This window comes from Lepidochelys kempii, chromosome 1, assembly GCF_965140285.1.
Source record: "Lepidochelys kempii isolate rLepKem1 chromosome 1, rLepKem1.hap1, whole genome shotgun sequence".
Taxonomy (NCBI): domain Eukaryota; kingdom Metazoa; phylum Chordata; order Testudines; family Cheloniidae; genus Lepidochelys; species Lepidochelys kempii.
This window is the reverse complement of record NC_136380.1, coordinates 177550349-177566274: the sequence shown is the minus strand read 5'-3', so window position 1 is coordinate 177566274 and position 15926 is coordinate 177550349. Positions and strand designations below refer to the sequence as shown.

The 15926-nt window shown below is 39.9% G+C and overlaps 2 protein-coding genes across 4 annotated transcripts in view; one reads left to right on the top strand and one right to left on the bottom strand.

Annotated features, from left to right (window-relative positions):
- The window catches only part of LIPI (lipase I), a 38897-nt gene extending 37552 nt beyond the window's left edge, over nt 1-1345 (bottom strand). The window contains exon 1 of the mRNA XM_073328644.1: nt 1267-1345. Coding sequence (XP_073184745.1) covers nt 1267-1345 — 79 coding nt within the window. The remainder of the gene's footprint in view (nt 1-1266) is intronic.
- Nucleotides 1346-4532: 3187 nt separating this feature from the next.
- Nucleotides 4533-15527, top strand: RBM11 (RNA binding motif protein 11). 3 transcript variants are annotated; one of them, XM_073303821.1, is made up of 6 exons: nt 4533-4551; nt 6671-7039; nt 8843-9005; nt 11367-11445; nt 12964-13057; nt 14944-15527. In XM_073303821.1, the coding sequence occupies exons 2-6, from the start codon at nt 7037-7039 to the stop codon at nt 15274-15276; spliced, it is 672 nt and encodes a 223-aa protein (XP_073159922.1). In that variant the 5' UTR covers nt 4533-4551; nt 6671-7036; the 3' UTR covers nt 15277-15527. The 3 variants fall into 3 exon arrangements, with proteins under 3 accessions (XP_073159922.1, XP_073159903.1, XP_073159913.1); XM_073303812.1 differs by lacking the exon at nt 4533-4551 and adding an exon at nt 4714-4802; XM_073303802.1 differs by lacking the exons at nt 4533-4551; nt 6671-7039 and adding an exon at nt 4571-4802.
- Nucleotides 15528-15926: the final 399 nt, after the last annotated feature.

Genomic DNA, 15926 nt, shown 5'->3' with positions numbered 1-15926 from the left:
CTACATATGAGTTAAACGTATCTCAGATGTTTACTTTCAAGTATGAAATGAGTACAAAAGTTGTTCACTGAAAAGTAAATACAGGAAAAAGGACAATGCATCTGCTTTCTACACTTCTGCATACTTTATATTGTGGAATAGATGAAAACTCAAATGGATTTGAAATGTTTAGAAATAATTTGAGACCGTTCAGCAGTAAATTATTAAGCAAACTGGAAGCTTTGCAAATTTGATTTCACACATTTTTGAGGCAACATTTATTGGTTTCAGGTTTCAGAGTGGTAGCCATGTTAGTCTGTATCACCAAAAACAATGGGGAGTCCTTGTGGCACCTTAGAGATTAACAATTTTATTTGGGCATAAGCTTTCGTGGGGTAAAACCCATTTCATCAGATGCATGGAGTGAAAAATACAGTAAGCGGTATATATATTCAGCACATGAAAAGATGGGAGTTGCATTACCAAGTGGGGGGTCAGTGCTAAGGAGGCCAATTCAATTCAGGTGGAAGTGGCCTATTCTCAACAGTTGACAAGAAGGAGTGAATATCAAGAGAGGGAAAATTACTTTTGTAGTGCTAATGAGGGCAATGCAACGTATAACTAACAGTTGTATAACTAAAATGTTTGTATAACTAACATTGCTTTTTATACACCCTCATGAGAATATTCAAATATGCTCTTTTGTCAGATGCAAAAATTATAAATATCAGCTGGGCAGTTGTAGTTATTCCAATAAATATATATCATTTCACCCTTTTCCATTTAAATTTGTAAAATTTCTTTTATATTTGTCTTCACTTAGTGGCTTTTGAGGCTAGGACAGAGAGAACCAACAAAAACACACATTTTGATTGGAAGGGCTTTAATAAACAAATGACAGTGTACATAAAAATAACTAATTCATACATTTGTAAAATATACTTTGAAATTCTTTATACCTAGTAAATTAATGCTGAATAATTTCAGATTATGCTTAAAACTATTTTGCAAAAACTATTTTACAGTTCTCATACACTTCCACAATACAAAGTGCACATACTTCTGTTTGTGTACAAAAATGCAGGAGATAAAGTATCATGTTTTTTCTTTATTTACCTTACACTGAAAACCTTTGTGCTACTTTCAAATCAGTCAAGTTCACCTGACTAATTGTTTGTTACATTAATCGTGATTCAGAAGGTTTAATCTACATGTCATTTTGCAGTTAGAAAAGTTAGTCTGCTTTGCCTGGAAAAAGTCAAGAGGAACTTTTAGTGGCTCTCTTACCTGATCTCACCCAGCACGTCAAAAGGATGAATAGAAACAGCTTCAACATATGGAAAAGGTGAAAAGCAACACGTAACATCCACAACTGAATGGAGAAGATTTTAGTATTTCCTTATAGTGTACTAGCTTTCACTATGATCTGACAATTAAACGTCACTGATAAAACAGGTGTGGTGAAGAGAAGGAAGTTAATTTGCAAAGGGCAAAAACCAATGTTTAAGCTTTTGCAATGCATGACTCCTCCTATTTACTCACTTAAATTGGTGATGCATATTCCATTCCTTCAGAGTTATTTTTGTGTTTTTTTCTAATCATCAGTTGCCTTTCCTTCTCTCTCCTTGGGAACTACTGGACTATCATGGGTCTATACCTTGTGAGTAGTTGATGTGGTACGTTACTGGTGGCTATGCCAGATATGTGGAATTTAGGGAGGAGTGGAAGTAATTGTACATTACTTTGCTTGCCCTCTCTGCTCAGATGAAATGCCAAGGAAGACAGGCTATGTGGTTGTTTTTGATCGTCTGTTATACATCTGGTGGTCTGCAGAGTGTGGAAATAGAAGATGCTGAGATGGGCAAAAGCAACTTGCAGCAAAACCACATTTTGGCTATAAAATTGTTCCTCTGTAAGGACTAGAAAGAAAGCCATTGCATTCTTAGGGATTGATTTGACTTTGTGATTTTCCCAAGGATTCTCCCTCTAATCTTAACTCACAGAGGGAGTGGGGAATATTTTATAGAGGACAGAACTGGTAGTCAGAACTCTTGACTTGTATTTCTGATTCCATCGCTGGTTTGCTGTGTTATTGAGAGTAGGGTGACCAGACAGCAAGTGTGAAAAATTGGGATGGGGTGCGGGGTAATAGGAGCCTATATAAAACAAAGCCCCAACTGTTGGGATGGTCCCCATAAAATCGGGGCATCTGGTCACCCTAATTGAGAGTCACTCATATCACTTAACTTCAATGTGTGCCAGCTTCCCCATGTGTAAAACAGAATAATACTTACACCCTCACAGAGGTGTTGTGAGACTTAGTCAATTATGACCTCATTACCCTTCCCAGTTGCAAAACCCACAGGAGTAGAAAAAGGCAGAGTAAATCTGAGTGATGTTTTCCTTGCAAAGATTCCTTCACAATTGTTCCATTGGATAGATGTGATTTTGTGATGTTCTTTCCAGAACAAGATATGGGGCCCATTCCTCATGGACTAGCGAGAGACCAAGAGTATCTGGGCTGGCTTTGTGTTCCTCTACTGTGTTAGGGGGTGTTTTGAGTCCGAGGCCAGCAGTATCATGTGGTGGAGATACTCTGGACTGTGTTGCCCAACAGCGAGAGTCAGTACTGCTTGCAGCTGTATTGCCCGATGGTGAGTCAGTAGACAGGGTAGGAAAACCCAGGCCCTCCCTACTCCAGCGGGTTCCAGCCCAGGGCCCAGTGAAACAATATGTCAAAGTATGCAGCCTAGGAGGGTGGGCACCTGCTCCCTGGGCCACTTCCTACCCTGGCATCAGTTCTTTTGCTGGCGTGACTGGGTCGTTTCTGAGCTCCCCTTGGAGACCTCATTGGGCCCCGCCTGGTTTTTGAATGTTATAATTCTTGATGTCTGAGAACCAGTCGGAGAACACTTCAATCTCTTTGGTCACTTGATTACAGACCTAAAAGTGGCACTTCAACAAAAAAACTTCAAAAACAGACTCCAACGAGAGACTGCTGAATTGGAATTAATTTGCAAACTGGATACAATTAACTTTGGCTTGAATAAAGACTGGGAGTGGATGGGTCATTACACAAAGTAAAACTATTTCTCCATGTCCCACCCCCCCACTGTTCCTCAGATGTTCTTGTCAACTACTGGAAATGGCCCACCTTGATTATCACGACAAAAGGTTACCCCCCTAACCTCCCCGCTCTCCTGCTGGTAATAGCTCACCTTAAGTGATCACTCTAGTTACAGTGTGTATGGTAACACCCATTGTTTCATGTTCTCTGTGTATATAAATCTCCCCACTGTATTTTCCACTGAATGCATCCGATGAAGTGAGCTGTCGCTCACGAAAGCTCATGCTCAAATAAATTTGTTAGTCTCTAAGGTGCCACAAGTATTCCTGTTCTTTTTATAATATCTAGTTGAGCCACATGATGGCAAGTCAAGCACAGGCTGTTTTTCATTTTCAGGGGGTGCTTACACCCCGAGAGGTCCCACTGGGAGCACGGGGCTGCAGTACCAAGGCCACCAAGTAAACGACAACTAATGCAACTTGGTGACAAGCATATTCAAAAGTAACAAGTCTCTGGGCACCACTTGCTTCCTTTCATGGAGCTGAGCCTGCGATTTCCCCATGGGGACCCCTTCTGCAGCAGGAAGAAGGGGGGAGGTGGTCTCAGGCTGCCTGTGGCCCACAGACAATTGCCAGTTTGGGCTGGCTGCCTTCCTGGAAGAGTAAAGGAGTACTTGTGGCACCTTAGAGACTAACCAATTTATTTGAGCACAAGCTTTCGTGAGCTACAGCTCACTTCATCGGATGCGTACTGTGGAAACTGCAGAAGACATTATATACACAGAGACCATGAAACAATACCTCCTCCCACCCCACTCTCCTGCTGGTAATAGCTTATCCAAAGTGACCACTCTCCCTACAATGTGTATGATAATCCAGGTGGGCCATTTCCAGCAAAAATCCAGGTTTTAACAAGAACGTCTGGGGTAGGAAAATACAAGGGGAAATAGGCTACCTTGCATAATGACTTAGCCACTCCCAGTCTCTCTTTAAGCCTGAGTTAATAGTACCCAATTCAGCAGTTTCTCCCTGGAGTCTGGATTTGAAGTTTTGCTGTTGTAAGAGAGCGACCTTCATGTCTGTGATCGCGTGACCAGAGAGATTGACGTGTTCTCCGACTGGTTTATGAATGTTATGAATCAACTTCCTGGAAGAGGACACACAACACGATCTGCTCTCCAGCCCAATCCTAGCGGCCTCTTGGCCTCGCTGGGCCCAGGCTGCAGCGCTGCTTGGGGACTGCGCACGGCAGCGGGGAGGGCAGCGCCAGGCCCCGGGGGTCGGGGGCCTTTGCGCAGGCGCTGAGCGGGCGGGGCGGTTGCCCTTGAGGCGAGATGGGGGAGAGGCTGCGACTGTGTCTCCAGTTGGTTCCCTGCCACCTCAGGAGGCGGGGTTGGAAACTGCGAAGCTCCGCCCCTGCCCGCGCGAGGGTTGCTAGGACGCCGAGCCCGAAAACGCAAGGTTCCGGCGGCCGCCAGGCGCGGCACTCGTCTCCTAGCAACTGCGGTAAAGCACTCCCGCCTGCCTGTCGTGCTACTGAGGCGGGTGGCCGGTGCTTTACGGACGGTCGTGCGTGTTCACTCCGTCTTCCCCCCGCCCCGTGCTCGCGCTGATGGAGTGTTGGCGTTGACTGACTGACGCCCTGCTGGGCCGCCATGTCCGCGCCGGGGCGGGCGGGGGAGCCGGACCGGACCCTGTTCGTAGGGAACCTGGAGAGCCGCGTGCGGGAGGAGATTCTCTACGAGCTCTTCCTGCAGGTGCCGGCCGGGGGCGTGGCCTGGCAAGGGGGCGGGCGAGTGGAATGAGTGGGCAGGTGGGGGCGGGGCCTGGGAAGGGGGTGGGGTCAAAGAGGTGGAATGGGCGGTGGGACTTGGTAGGAGCAAGGCCTGTGGAATGCGGGGCCTGGGCGGATCCAGGGAGGCAGACTGTGAGATCATGGCCCCAGGGGCGGGGCCTGTGGAAGGTGGGGGATGGCCCGGGGGTGGGGCCTGTGGAAGGTGGGGGCGGGGCTTGGTGGGAGCGAGGCGGGTGGAATGTGGGGGCCGGGCCCGGGGGCGGGGCTTATCCTGGGGAGGTGGGAGGTGGGCTTGGTGGAATGGAAGGGCCCCTGGCTGGGGCAGGTTGGGGTGTCTGTGGGGGGCTGCAGTCAGTACCGGAGCTGCCCCTCGTGTTGCCTGGCGTTGCCGGGCTCCCACCCGCGTCCAGCGGAGCAGGCTGAAGAAGTCACTCCCCCCTGTACAGGGTCCGTGTCCTGTTCTGTCCCCCAGGCTGGGGTTGAGGGTGCTGGCTCCCTTAGCTCTCCACCCTGTGTCTATGAGGAGGGTGGCCAAGCTGTCCCGTTGTCTAGTCTGGTATTCTCAGCCTCCAACGTTCAAAAATTGTAAATCTGGCCCCCAAATCACGTGACTTTAATAAACTTTTTGTTTTTTTATTTGCTTTCTGGGTTTTGATTCATTTGGGTCATGTTTTCCAGCATTTCTCTGTACCAGAAAAGGTTAGAAAGGTACAAAAACACAAAAGGTTAAGAGAAAGCTAAGATTCTCGTGTAATCACCTGCCTTCAGAAACTGGGGCATTAAGAAGACCTACTATTGCAAGACACATTGAATTTGTAAGAGTTGGTAACAGTAGTCCTTTGGTTGCTTCTGGGTCCTTGGACACACTTAGGCTACCCCGATTTGTAGGAACTAGTACAGGGAGGAGAGGCATGTGATCCATTCCCAGTGAGAAGCATGATGTCTAAATTTTCTCTCTCAAATGTTTTTGGTGCTTATGTATGCAAATTCCTGCCGGTTACCTTTTAAATGTTGAGGTAGGGATCAGTTTCTGCTATCTGTGTGTGTGAGTGTGTGCACATGTGTGTAGTGTTCACATCAGAAATTCACTGTCATCAGGGTTCCCCTCACTGACAATAAACAAAGGCCAATTATAGAAGAAAGCATCAAGGCCTAGACTTTTTTTTACTTTAGGAGGTTCGACCCTTTGTTATTGCCTCTGCCACTTCATAATCCTTGAATTAGCTTTTTCCAGAGATGGGGGTGAAAAAAAGCATCCATCTCATCTCCCCTTAGCAGCCATTCTGGTTCTTGCTCCCTACATTTAAACCATGTTATACTACTCATGCTCCCTGGTGAGACAGTCCATCATGCTGTCCCAGTGAAATAAAAATAGGATGAAACTCCCAACATGCAGTCCTTCACCCTGAAATGAATCTTGTATATGAGCTACCCTGATCAGCTGATCCTGGCTAACAGTGTATACCTATTAGCTGTAGCTTCCGTCATACACCTCCTCAGGAGTCCAAGCAGGTCTTTCCTTCTTCCTTATTCTCCTTTCTTCCCCCATACATGCTCCTTTACTCTTATTTTTATTGTGGCCGGATGTGCTCCACAGAAGTGCTGTCCTCCCCTCTCTCATGGAGACTGTAGAATTCAGTATGGTAGCACCTCATAGTCCAAAAACACTCCGAAGGCTTTAGTTCCTAAACCTTTTTTCCCGTATCATAGTGTTTTCTCTTACCACATTAAATAGAAAGAACAACTATAAAATTGATTCTCTTTTCGTTTTTATAACTATTCGTTTATGTAACTTTGCTCAGCACAAAATTATTTTTTATTTATAAACAGGAAGATCTACGTATAAAAGACTGAACATCAGAGCACATGGTTTGTTACTACTAGTTCTTGAAGAACCAGATCATCTGCATTAGACAAATCCTGAGCAGCAGACTGGATACCTGTAGGAAACTTGCAGATTAGGAAAAAAAAATTGCTTCGAGATTCAAACAACTCTGGAAAAAATAAAGCAGAGTTGAAAAAGTTGGTGGATGATTTGCCATTACTTTGAAATGTGGTTTCCTTTAAAAACCAAATACTTCAAGATGTTTGATCATGCAAGATCACCTTTCTGAAGACTCCCTGCACAGGATAGCGTGAACTGAACCTTCTGCCTATCTTGATCATCATTCTGCAGCGATAGAATTAGAAAAAAAAATGGTACATTATTTTTGTTCCTTCATATTTACCTTCATCTTTTGTATTCTCCATTTTCTTCTGAAAAAAAAATCATTTTTTTTTTACTTTATTTTCAGAAAGAAGTGTGTGCAGTCATCTTATTTAATCTAGTCCCAATTCATAGATACCTGGCAACAATGCCTTGCTATCAGAGTACATTAATCCAGAATCCCTAATGTCCTTAATGAGGATCCTTAATGTCTTCAGTGTGATAATATGGAGTGGATAACATGACTGTCAGCTCAGCACCATGAATCAAAAGGATCGGTTCCCTAGACAGACAAATTCTGATTTTGCGTTTTGCTAATGATCATCTAAAATGCTGAGTAGTACATTAAGTAGAAATACAGAAAACCGAAGATTGATTTTATTTTCCTTTGTGCTCTAGTGTTCTCCATTTAACCTGTGCATATACGTGGCAATATAAGCCTCTGGCAGTTTGTGCAGGAACAGCAGGTTAACAATTGCTGAAAAGCCAGGCACACAGCATGCTACCTGGCCTAAAGTAGTACATGATTTTGATGGGTTTTTTGGCTCTTATCTGAAACTTCATTTCATCATCAGTACTTCCAACAAGCAAGCCACTCATTTAAGACCAAAAGTCTAGTGGCTGTACAACAATAATTTGGACATCCAGTTAGTTGCTTCATGACCCCACCTAGTGAACTGAACAGAAATTTTACCAATCCAAGAGAGCAGTGGAATTACGTATGTGTCCCTGCTACAAATGAGCCAACTGTAGTGTGACCACTCTTAAGCATTCCTGGTTTGTGGTAGGAGGGCTCCTCTTGCCATTTCCTCTCATTCTGCCAAATCACATTTTAGAAGTGACGCATATCTGAGGAGGAAATGCTGATTCAGTGACTAAAATACTAGTTCATTCTTCTCTTTTGTACTGAAGGCCAATTGTCTTGGATGCTGTATTATGAAAACTACTACTTATTTGAAGTGCAATAATCAGCATTTCTTGAAGCATGATCACTTTGAACTTGGTTCTTCTAAAAAAAAAATGCTTACCCGCTACTGAAACAAATGGCACAGAGGTGGATCCCTTCTCTATGGAGACATGTGGGCCTCATGCTTAATAAGCTACAGTGTATCCCTAATGTTTGTCAGTGTCCCTGGTTTTTCTTTGTTACATATTTGTGATGACAGGTAGGCAATGTTCCAGTGAAAACTGATTTTTTTTGGTATTGTTTTAATTACAGATAACAGTGGAGCCACATACCCAAGTTTGCTATTCCTACCACAGTCTTTTTTTTTAAAGTAGCTGATTGAATAATAATAATTCAATAATTATTGAATAATAATGCTACTTGTTACCTGAACTTATGCAAGCTCCAACATGGATGGGTACCTAGTTATATGTAGCTGGTATTACTCACTATTTGAATTGCACTAGCAGCACCCAAATGTTTCTATTTGGATTGTGCAAGCTGGTGTTTCTGCCACAAATAATTTATAATTTAAAAAGATAGAGAAAGTGTGAGTGGGGTGATCAGGACCAGTGATAAGCACACATCAATTAGATGTTTTGTTACTTTCAAACAGGTGCACAGCTGACCTTTACTTGCAAGAGCCCCAGGTCTGGAGCTGTATGGATGCAGTCAGTAAAAAATGATGTGCATAGTTGGAATGATGTAGGGAATCTTAAATAGCACATGCTTGCATTTTGTTTAGGTCTGACCATTAATAAATATTCATGAATGAAATAAAAATTCAAAACAGAATTAAAAGCTAATCTCTACTAAGGATTTATGAGAAAATAATGTAAGTTTCTTGCAGGCTGGACCATTAACCAATGTGACAATATGTAAAGACAAAGAAGGAAAACCCAAGTCTTTTGGATTTGTCTGCTTTAAACACACAGAATCAGTGCCTTATGCTATAGCTCTGCTGAATGGAATCCGTTTATATGGAAGACCAATTAAAGTACAGTATCGATTTGGTAGGTTTAGTAATTCCCAAACTATTGAATTAACTTTAGTTTTCCTTTAATGTGAAATTCTAGCTCTGCTCTGTCATTGCAGAATGGATTTAGTAGCTGTGCGACATGCAAATTCTTGATTTGCTGTAGTCTTTTTGAGAAGTGGGTTACAAGTGAACAAAGCACAATCTGTTCTCTTAGGAAGAAATTGTCCGTATTCATATAGAGTTTTTGAGATAAAATATTTGTGTTTTTAAGTTTAGTAAGGAAGGAAGGCCGGGGATTCAGAACATAACTTGTAAGGTATCAGAGAGGACAACAAGATGGCAAAAAATTCTGATCACACCAATGTAAATCTGGAGACAGTAGAATCACCCTGAATTTGCACCAGTGTAACTGAAAGCAGAACTTGGCTGAGAATGTTTACAGTAAAGTATTTAATCATGTTTGCATGCCAAGTTTTTTTCTGAGGCAAAAAAGGGATGTGCTTGTTTTTACTTTTTTTTTTTTTTGAGATGGAAAATAATGTGATTAAAAGGGTACTATCAAATTGGGTTCAAATTTTAATTCTGTGTTTAAGAAAATAAAACTCAAACTTTTGTAAAACTTGTGACTAGTAGATTCCACTAACATGTCTGAAAAGAATTTCAGTTTAAACATTTACAAAACAAATATTGACGTATTAGCCCGGGCATCCTGTTGACACTACAGCATATACTGTTCCTTACCATTAGTGAAGCTGCACCATTGGTGTGTTACAGCTATGAAGTTTGCTAATGTAGATACAGTCTTTGCTGGTCATTTAATCATACAGAATATAAAAGTATTTTACACAGTAAAATCATTTATTACTTAATTCTGTCAGATACAATTCATTGTGAATGGAAAGTCAGTCTATCATAAATGGTAGAAAATAAACTTGACATTCAAATTGACAAATTTAATAATTTGGAGGGAGAATGCAGTAAGATACATAGGTAACTGCTTTCAAAATAGAAAATGATAATTTCCTTTTAATATCACAGTGAAATATAACTATATACGTGATATATAATTATAATGTGTTATTAATTTTCTTTATATCTCAATAATGGCCTGCCAGCCTAACCAACAAGAAAAGTGTGCTGAAGTACTGTACTAGATGTGATTTCTCCTTCCTACCCTTTTCCCATATTTTTTTCATCGGTGCATGGGTACTTGGATTGGTCCCAATGAAGTTTGCCATTGACTTCTGTGAGATCAGGATTTGATTTCCATATCCCCTCAGTCTCAGTCCGAGAACTACCCCAACGATGAGTTAAGAATGACATTTCAGATTGTACTTTAAGATGAAAAGAACACTTTCCAGCAGTTTATTTCAAAAAATAATCAATTTATTAAAATTTGTTACAGAGAATGTTCTGCATATGTTATATTTCTTTCTAGAAAACTCAAAATCTGTCACTGAGTCATCTTCTGAGTGAGTCACCAAAAAGAAACAACCAACACAGTCCACTTTAAGAGCAGAATGTCCAGGCTCTTTAGTACTAGAGTAAAACTATTCTGAAAGCTGTGGTGAAGTTGACTGTAAATTAAACAAAATATTTGTTTAGCCCCACAAAGAGCACAGGAAAGAGAAAATAAACATTTGGCAAAAAGAAAGAGAAATCTAATTTTCAAGCTCTTGTACTAAGAGTATTTACAAAAAGTGGAGAAGAAAAAGTGAATCTTACTTGTTGAAAGTGTGTCCCTTTAAGTCAAATCCTTAATATTATTTAAACATTTTGGGATTATGTAAATATACTATGGTAATAATTTATGTTGTGTACTAAATAAAAGCTATAGGATTTCTAGTCTATTGAAACTAATGGGATAAAAAAAAATTTACATTCAAAATAGGAGTCCTAGATCAAAAGAGTTCTGTTGGCATAAGTTAACATTTTCAAAAAGTGCCTGAATGCTTTAGGAGCTTAAGTCCCATTGACTTTCAATGAGATTTAGGCTTCTAAGTGCCTACATCTCTTTTGAAAAGGGACTTAAGCTCCTGAGTCTCTTAGCCACTTTTGAAAAACTTACCCATGAGTTAAGAAAATACCTTCTACAACAAAGTGGGCCAGGTTCTGCTTTCAGTTAAACCACTGTTAAATCAGAAGTAACTCCACTGTAATAAGTGGGGTCACATGAATATTCCGCTAATGTTTTCATGCGGTCACAATCAGGCTCTGGAACTTTAACCTGCTGTAGAATGGTGTCTTACATCTACAAGTGCTTGGTATAAAAAAAATATACCCAACTTTGTGTCTCCCACAACTGATTTAGGACAGTTTATTTATTTTTAACCAGTTAAGGTAATAGTCTTCATATGAAACAGAATAAATGTTACCATTTTTATTTTGTTTACAGGGAGTTCCCACTCACCAGAGTTAAACAGCCCTAGTCAAGGTTCTGAGAACTGGGTTGACATATATTCACCAACATATAGGTAATGGAGAAGATCTGTAAAAATATCATTGCAAAGTGTTCAAGATTTTGCATTATTTTAATTAAAATTTTATTTAACACTTAATTGAAATCTGCCTAGTGGGATAATACAATCAGTGGGTGAGAAGAAGGAGTTGAATTAGCTTTCACCAAAAAAAACCCCCACATGTATTTTTAAAGTACTGAGGGCCCAGTCCTACGTACATTGTAGTATGTGGAAACAGCAGTAGGCCTTTATAGAAGTAAAGCAAGAGACACTTTAATACCCAGGATCATTTTATAAGTATTTCAAGGAAACAAATACCTAATAGAATAAATTTCACCCTGTAAAATGATGGTCATAATATATTATTTTTGGCCCCACACATACAGTATATGTTGCTGTGCCTGGGATTGATGGTGCATGGAATTCTCAGTCTCTCTGATTCTGTGCCAGACCCTGAATGGTTCTACAGTATAATCTCAGAGTTATGTATACCAGAGTTACGAACTGACCAGTCAACCACACATCTCATTTGGAACTGGAAGTACACAATCAGGCAGCATCAGAAACAACAACAAATACAGTACAGTACTGTGTTAAATGTAAACTACTAAAAAAAAAAGAACCATTTTTATTCTGCATAGTAAAGCTGTATTAAGTCAATGTTCAGTTGTAAACTTTTGAACCATAATCTTTTGTTCTGAGTTACAAACATTTCAAAGTTACAAAGAGCCTCCATTCCAAGGTGTTTGTTAACTCTGAGGTTCTACTGTATTATATTAGGGGTGGGGGCCTTTTGGTATGAAACATCTGGTATTTTAAAAGTTGTAATCCATACTAGAATCTGAGATCAGTATGTATATACCACATATATAAACAGTTGTAGTGTATTTTGACTCCATTCCTGCTAGCTAGTCAAGCTGTTGGGGACCATGTTACTTCTGCCTAGTCGCAGGTCAGCAAGCTTGGTTTTTAGATCACTGTGTTTGGGCCTGGATCCTATTACTTTAAACATTTGGGTGTTTAGAATGGATACTATGTCAATCCAAAATAACCAGACAGAATGAATTTTACATGCCTTGTTTCTTTCACAAGAAAGTATAAAAGTGTACATGTACAAATGACATAAGAATATAAAAACATAAATCATCATAGTGGAGCTTACCTCTGAAAATGCAGCCTAGATATTCAACACTTTTGTTTAAAACTCTGGCAGAACTGTTAAGGGAAATTAAGCTCTCAGGGCTTGATCCAATGTCCTTTAGAGTCTATGTAAGTCTTTCCATGGACTTCAGTTGACTTTGAGAACAGGCCTTCAGGAACAGTCCTTTGCTGAATCCTCTCTTCTAGTTCCTTTAGTTGACACAATTTTGTCATGGAGCTTCAGCTGTTAAAAGCTGAATAAACTCCTGTTTTAACATATCATCCATCTAGTCGGCTGCATGTGATATCCCCAAAATTCAGATAACTGATTTTTTTTTTAAAAAGGAATCTTTGATAAGAGTCGTCTTCACGTATTTATGATTGTTTTCACAGGAATCAAGAGCCTTATGGCAGTCCTCCATTTCCCATTACTCCTTTTCCAATGAACAATAGTTTATCTCAGGAATATTCAGTCTTTCAAAAGATGGTAAGTTTTCTTAAATGTTACAAATATGGTTAATAGTTGATCCTTCCATTAAAGCAAAATGACTTGTGTGAAATGAAAGACAACAGAATTCATGTATTAAAGAGTATAGTTTCTGAATTTCTAGTCACCATGTCCAAATAACAGAGGTATGTCTGGATGGTAGTTACAAATTCTTAGCATACCAGGGAGTATAAAAATTGGATATTTTGTTTTCTGACATGGTGCTTGTGTAACACATTAAAATGGAAGCCTGATCAGAATTTGAGTGCCTGGCTACCAGTCCAAAATTTTAATCCTGCTCTGACATTGGCTCTCTCAAATTGAGGGAGCCCCATTCTTCTGAAAAATAAGGTTGCTTATTTTGCTGCCTGGATATGGATTTTAGTGCCCAACTTTAGGCAGCAAACATTGTGGGCTGGATTCTGTGTTGCCCTGTGGTTCAATTAGGCTGCCAATATTAAAGACAGTGGATCTGCTAAACTAGGGAATACTTCTCCTGTCTCATCTGGAGAAGCACTAGGTGTGCTGAAAGTATAGCTAGGAGAGTGTGGATGAAACATCACTGCAGTCCAGCTGTCACAACTGCCCCAGGCATAAACTGGAGATGCCCTAACTTAGTCAAAGGCCAAAGTTAGAATTTGGGAAGGCACAAAGATGACATAAAACCAGTTTTCTGCCCCAAGCCCTTTCCCCCAGCATGTGCACGCACGCACACACACACTTATAATTTGTATTGCCATCCCTGTTCCTGCTTATCTAGAACAGAGAATCTGACGCATTGGGTCTAACATTTTCTTTAATTTTCCTGTCTGTAAAATGGAGATATTAAAGTATCCTACAAAGGTATAGAACTACTTAATATTTTTGTAGCTCTGTGAAGATGGAAAAGCATGATATAAGGTAATAACTTATAGTTGTAAAATGGTGCTAACATTTTCATTATAGATGCAGTGATGCATGCAAAATTAAGATTTGTCTTGTTAGAACTTAGTCTAATATGCAAGGCTATCAATTTATTGCAGTTAACTCAAGCAATTAACACAAAACAAATTAACTAGATAAAAAGTAGTCACGATTAATCACAGTTTTAATCATACTGTTAAACAGTAGAATACCAATTTAAATTTATTATAAATGGTTTTGGATATTTTTCTACATTTTCAAATATACTGATTTCATTTACAACACAGAATTGAAAGGGTATGGTCCTCACTATATATTATTTTTTATTACAAAATTTGCACTGTAAAAAAGAAAAATAGTATTTTTCAGTTCATCTCATACGAGTACTATAGTTTAATCTCTTTATCATGAAAGTGCAACTTACAAATGTAGAATTTTTACATAAATGCATGCAAAACCAAAATAAGGTAAAACTGTAGAGCCTACAAGTCCACTCAGCCCTACTTCTTGTTCAGCCAATCGCTAAGACAAACAAGTTTGTTTACATTTATGGGAGATAATCCTGCCTGCTTCTTATTTACAATGTCACCTAAAAGTGAGACCAGGCATTTACATGGCATTGTTGTAGCCAGTGTTGCAAGGTATTTACATGCCAGATATGCTAAACATTAGTATGCCCCTTAATGCAATCTACAAGTTGAAGCACGGACTTTTTTTAACCTTTTTTACAGTGAAAATATATGTAATCAAAACTAATACTATAATGTGAACACTGTGCACTTTGTATTCTGTGTAGTAATTGAAATCAATATATTTGAAAATGGAAAAACAACAAATATTTATAATAAATTTAAATTGGTATTCTCTTGTTTAACAGTGCAATTAAAACTGATTAATTGTAACTGTTTTTTTAATCTCTCAATTAATTGTGATTTTTTAGTCCTTTGACAGCCCTACTAATAACTGAGTTTTTGTTTTTTCAGATGAACCATTTTTTAACACAGCAGTATGCTGTTTACAGTCCAATGGAACAGCAGCTTCCTTACTATCAGATGACTCCACCACCATCTTCAGTTTTGCCCATGCCACCCTATATGAATCCTGTTGAGGATTTTAAAGCTGGGCAAAGCTCTTTTGAGTGGGTTCCTCCACAGCTGAGCGACTGTGAATCATACCTGGCTAATGAAAATGCTTGTAAAAGAAAAAGAGAGCAGCAAACTAGTGATAGTGACAGTAGCATGGAAAATGACAGAAAAAAACAAAGAGAACATGGCCAAAAATACCGGAAGTGTAAAGTCAAGAAAAAAAGGCACTAATACTGTGTGACTGAGTTCAGGTTTTTTTTAATTGCACTTTTATTTGTTCTTTTTATTTGAGAGTGAGCGTCTCTCATTTTTGCACTTTACAAAAATGGATTCACAAGGTTCATGACTATTATTTTTGAAATGTAGTATGTATAAAGTATCCTGACATTGCAGTTAACATATTTGGAGGAAGAAATCCTTCTAAAAAAGGTATAGGAAAAGTATTGTAAAAGTTGAACTTTTCCTAATAAAGGACAAAAGCACTTTTGTTTCCCTTATTTTTTCATGAAGCAATGACACCTATTATTCCACTAATACATGAAGTTTTCAACTTTAGTCAGCAAGAGTATTACAGATGTGAGTTGGAGTAAGAAATCTGTAGGGTAGCTTTACAAGAATTGTTCAAGCTGAGCAGTATTAAAGATTCAGGATTTCATATCCTAGCTCTATTTTGGACTAAGGCAGGGATCAGACAAGTATAAATGATCAGCACATCCCTCGGGCCACGCCGCTTCCTGCAGCCCCCTTTGGCCTGGAATGGCAAACCGCGGCCAGTGGGAGCTGCAGTCGGCCAAACCTGCAGACACTGCAGGCAAACAAACAGTCCCGGCCCGCGAGCGGATTTCCCTGATGGGCCGCCTGTCAAAGGTTGCCAATCCCTG

Coding starts and splice junctions, on each gene's coding strand:
- RBM11 (XM_073303802.1), top strand. CDS start 4,701: ATGTCCGCGCCGGGGCGGGCGGGGGAGCCGGACCGGACCCTGTTCGTA. Junction 4,803..8,842: donor TCTACGAGCTCTTCCTGCAG/GTGCCGGCCGGG, acceptor AGTTTCTTGCAG/GCTGGACCATTAACCAATGT. Junction 13,058..14,943: donor ATTCAGTCTTTCAAAAGATG/GTAAGTTTTCTT, acceptor TTGTTTTTTCAG/ATGAACCATTTTTTAACACA.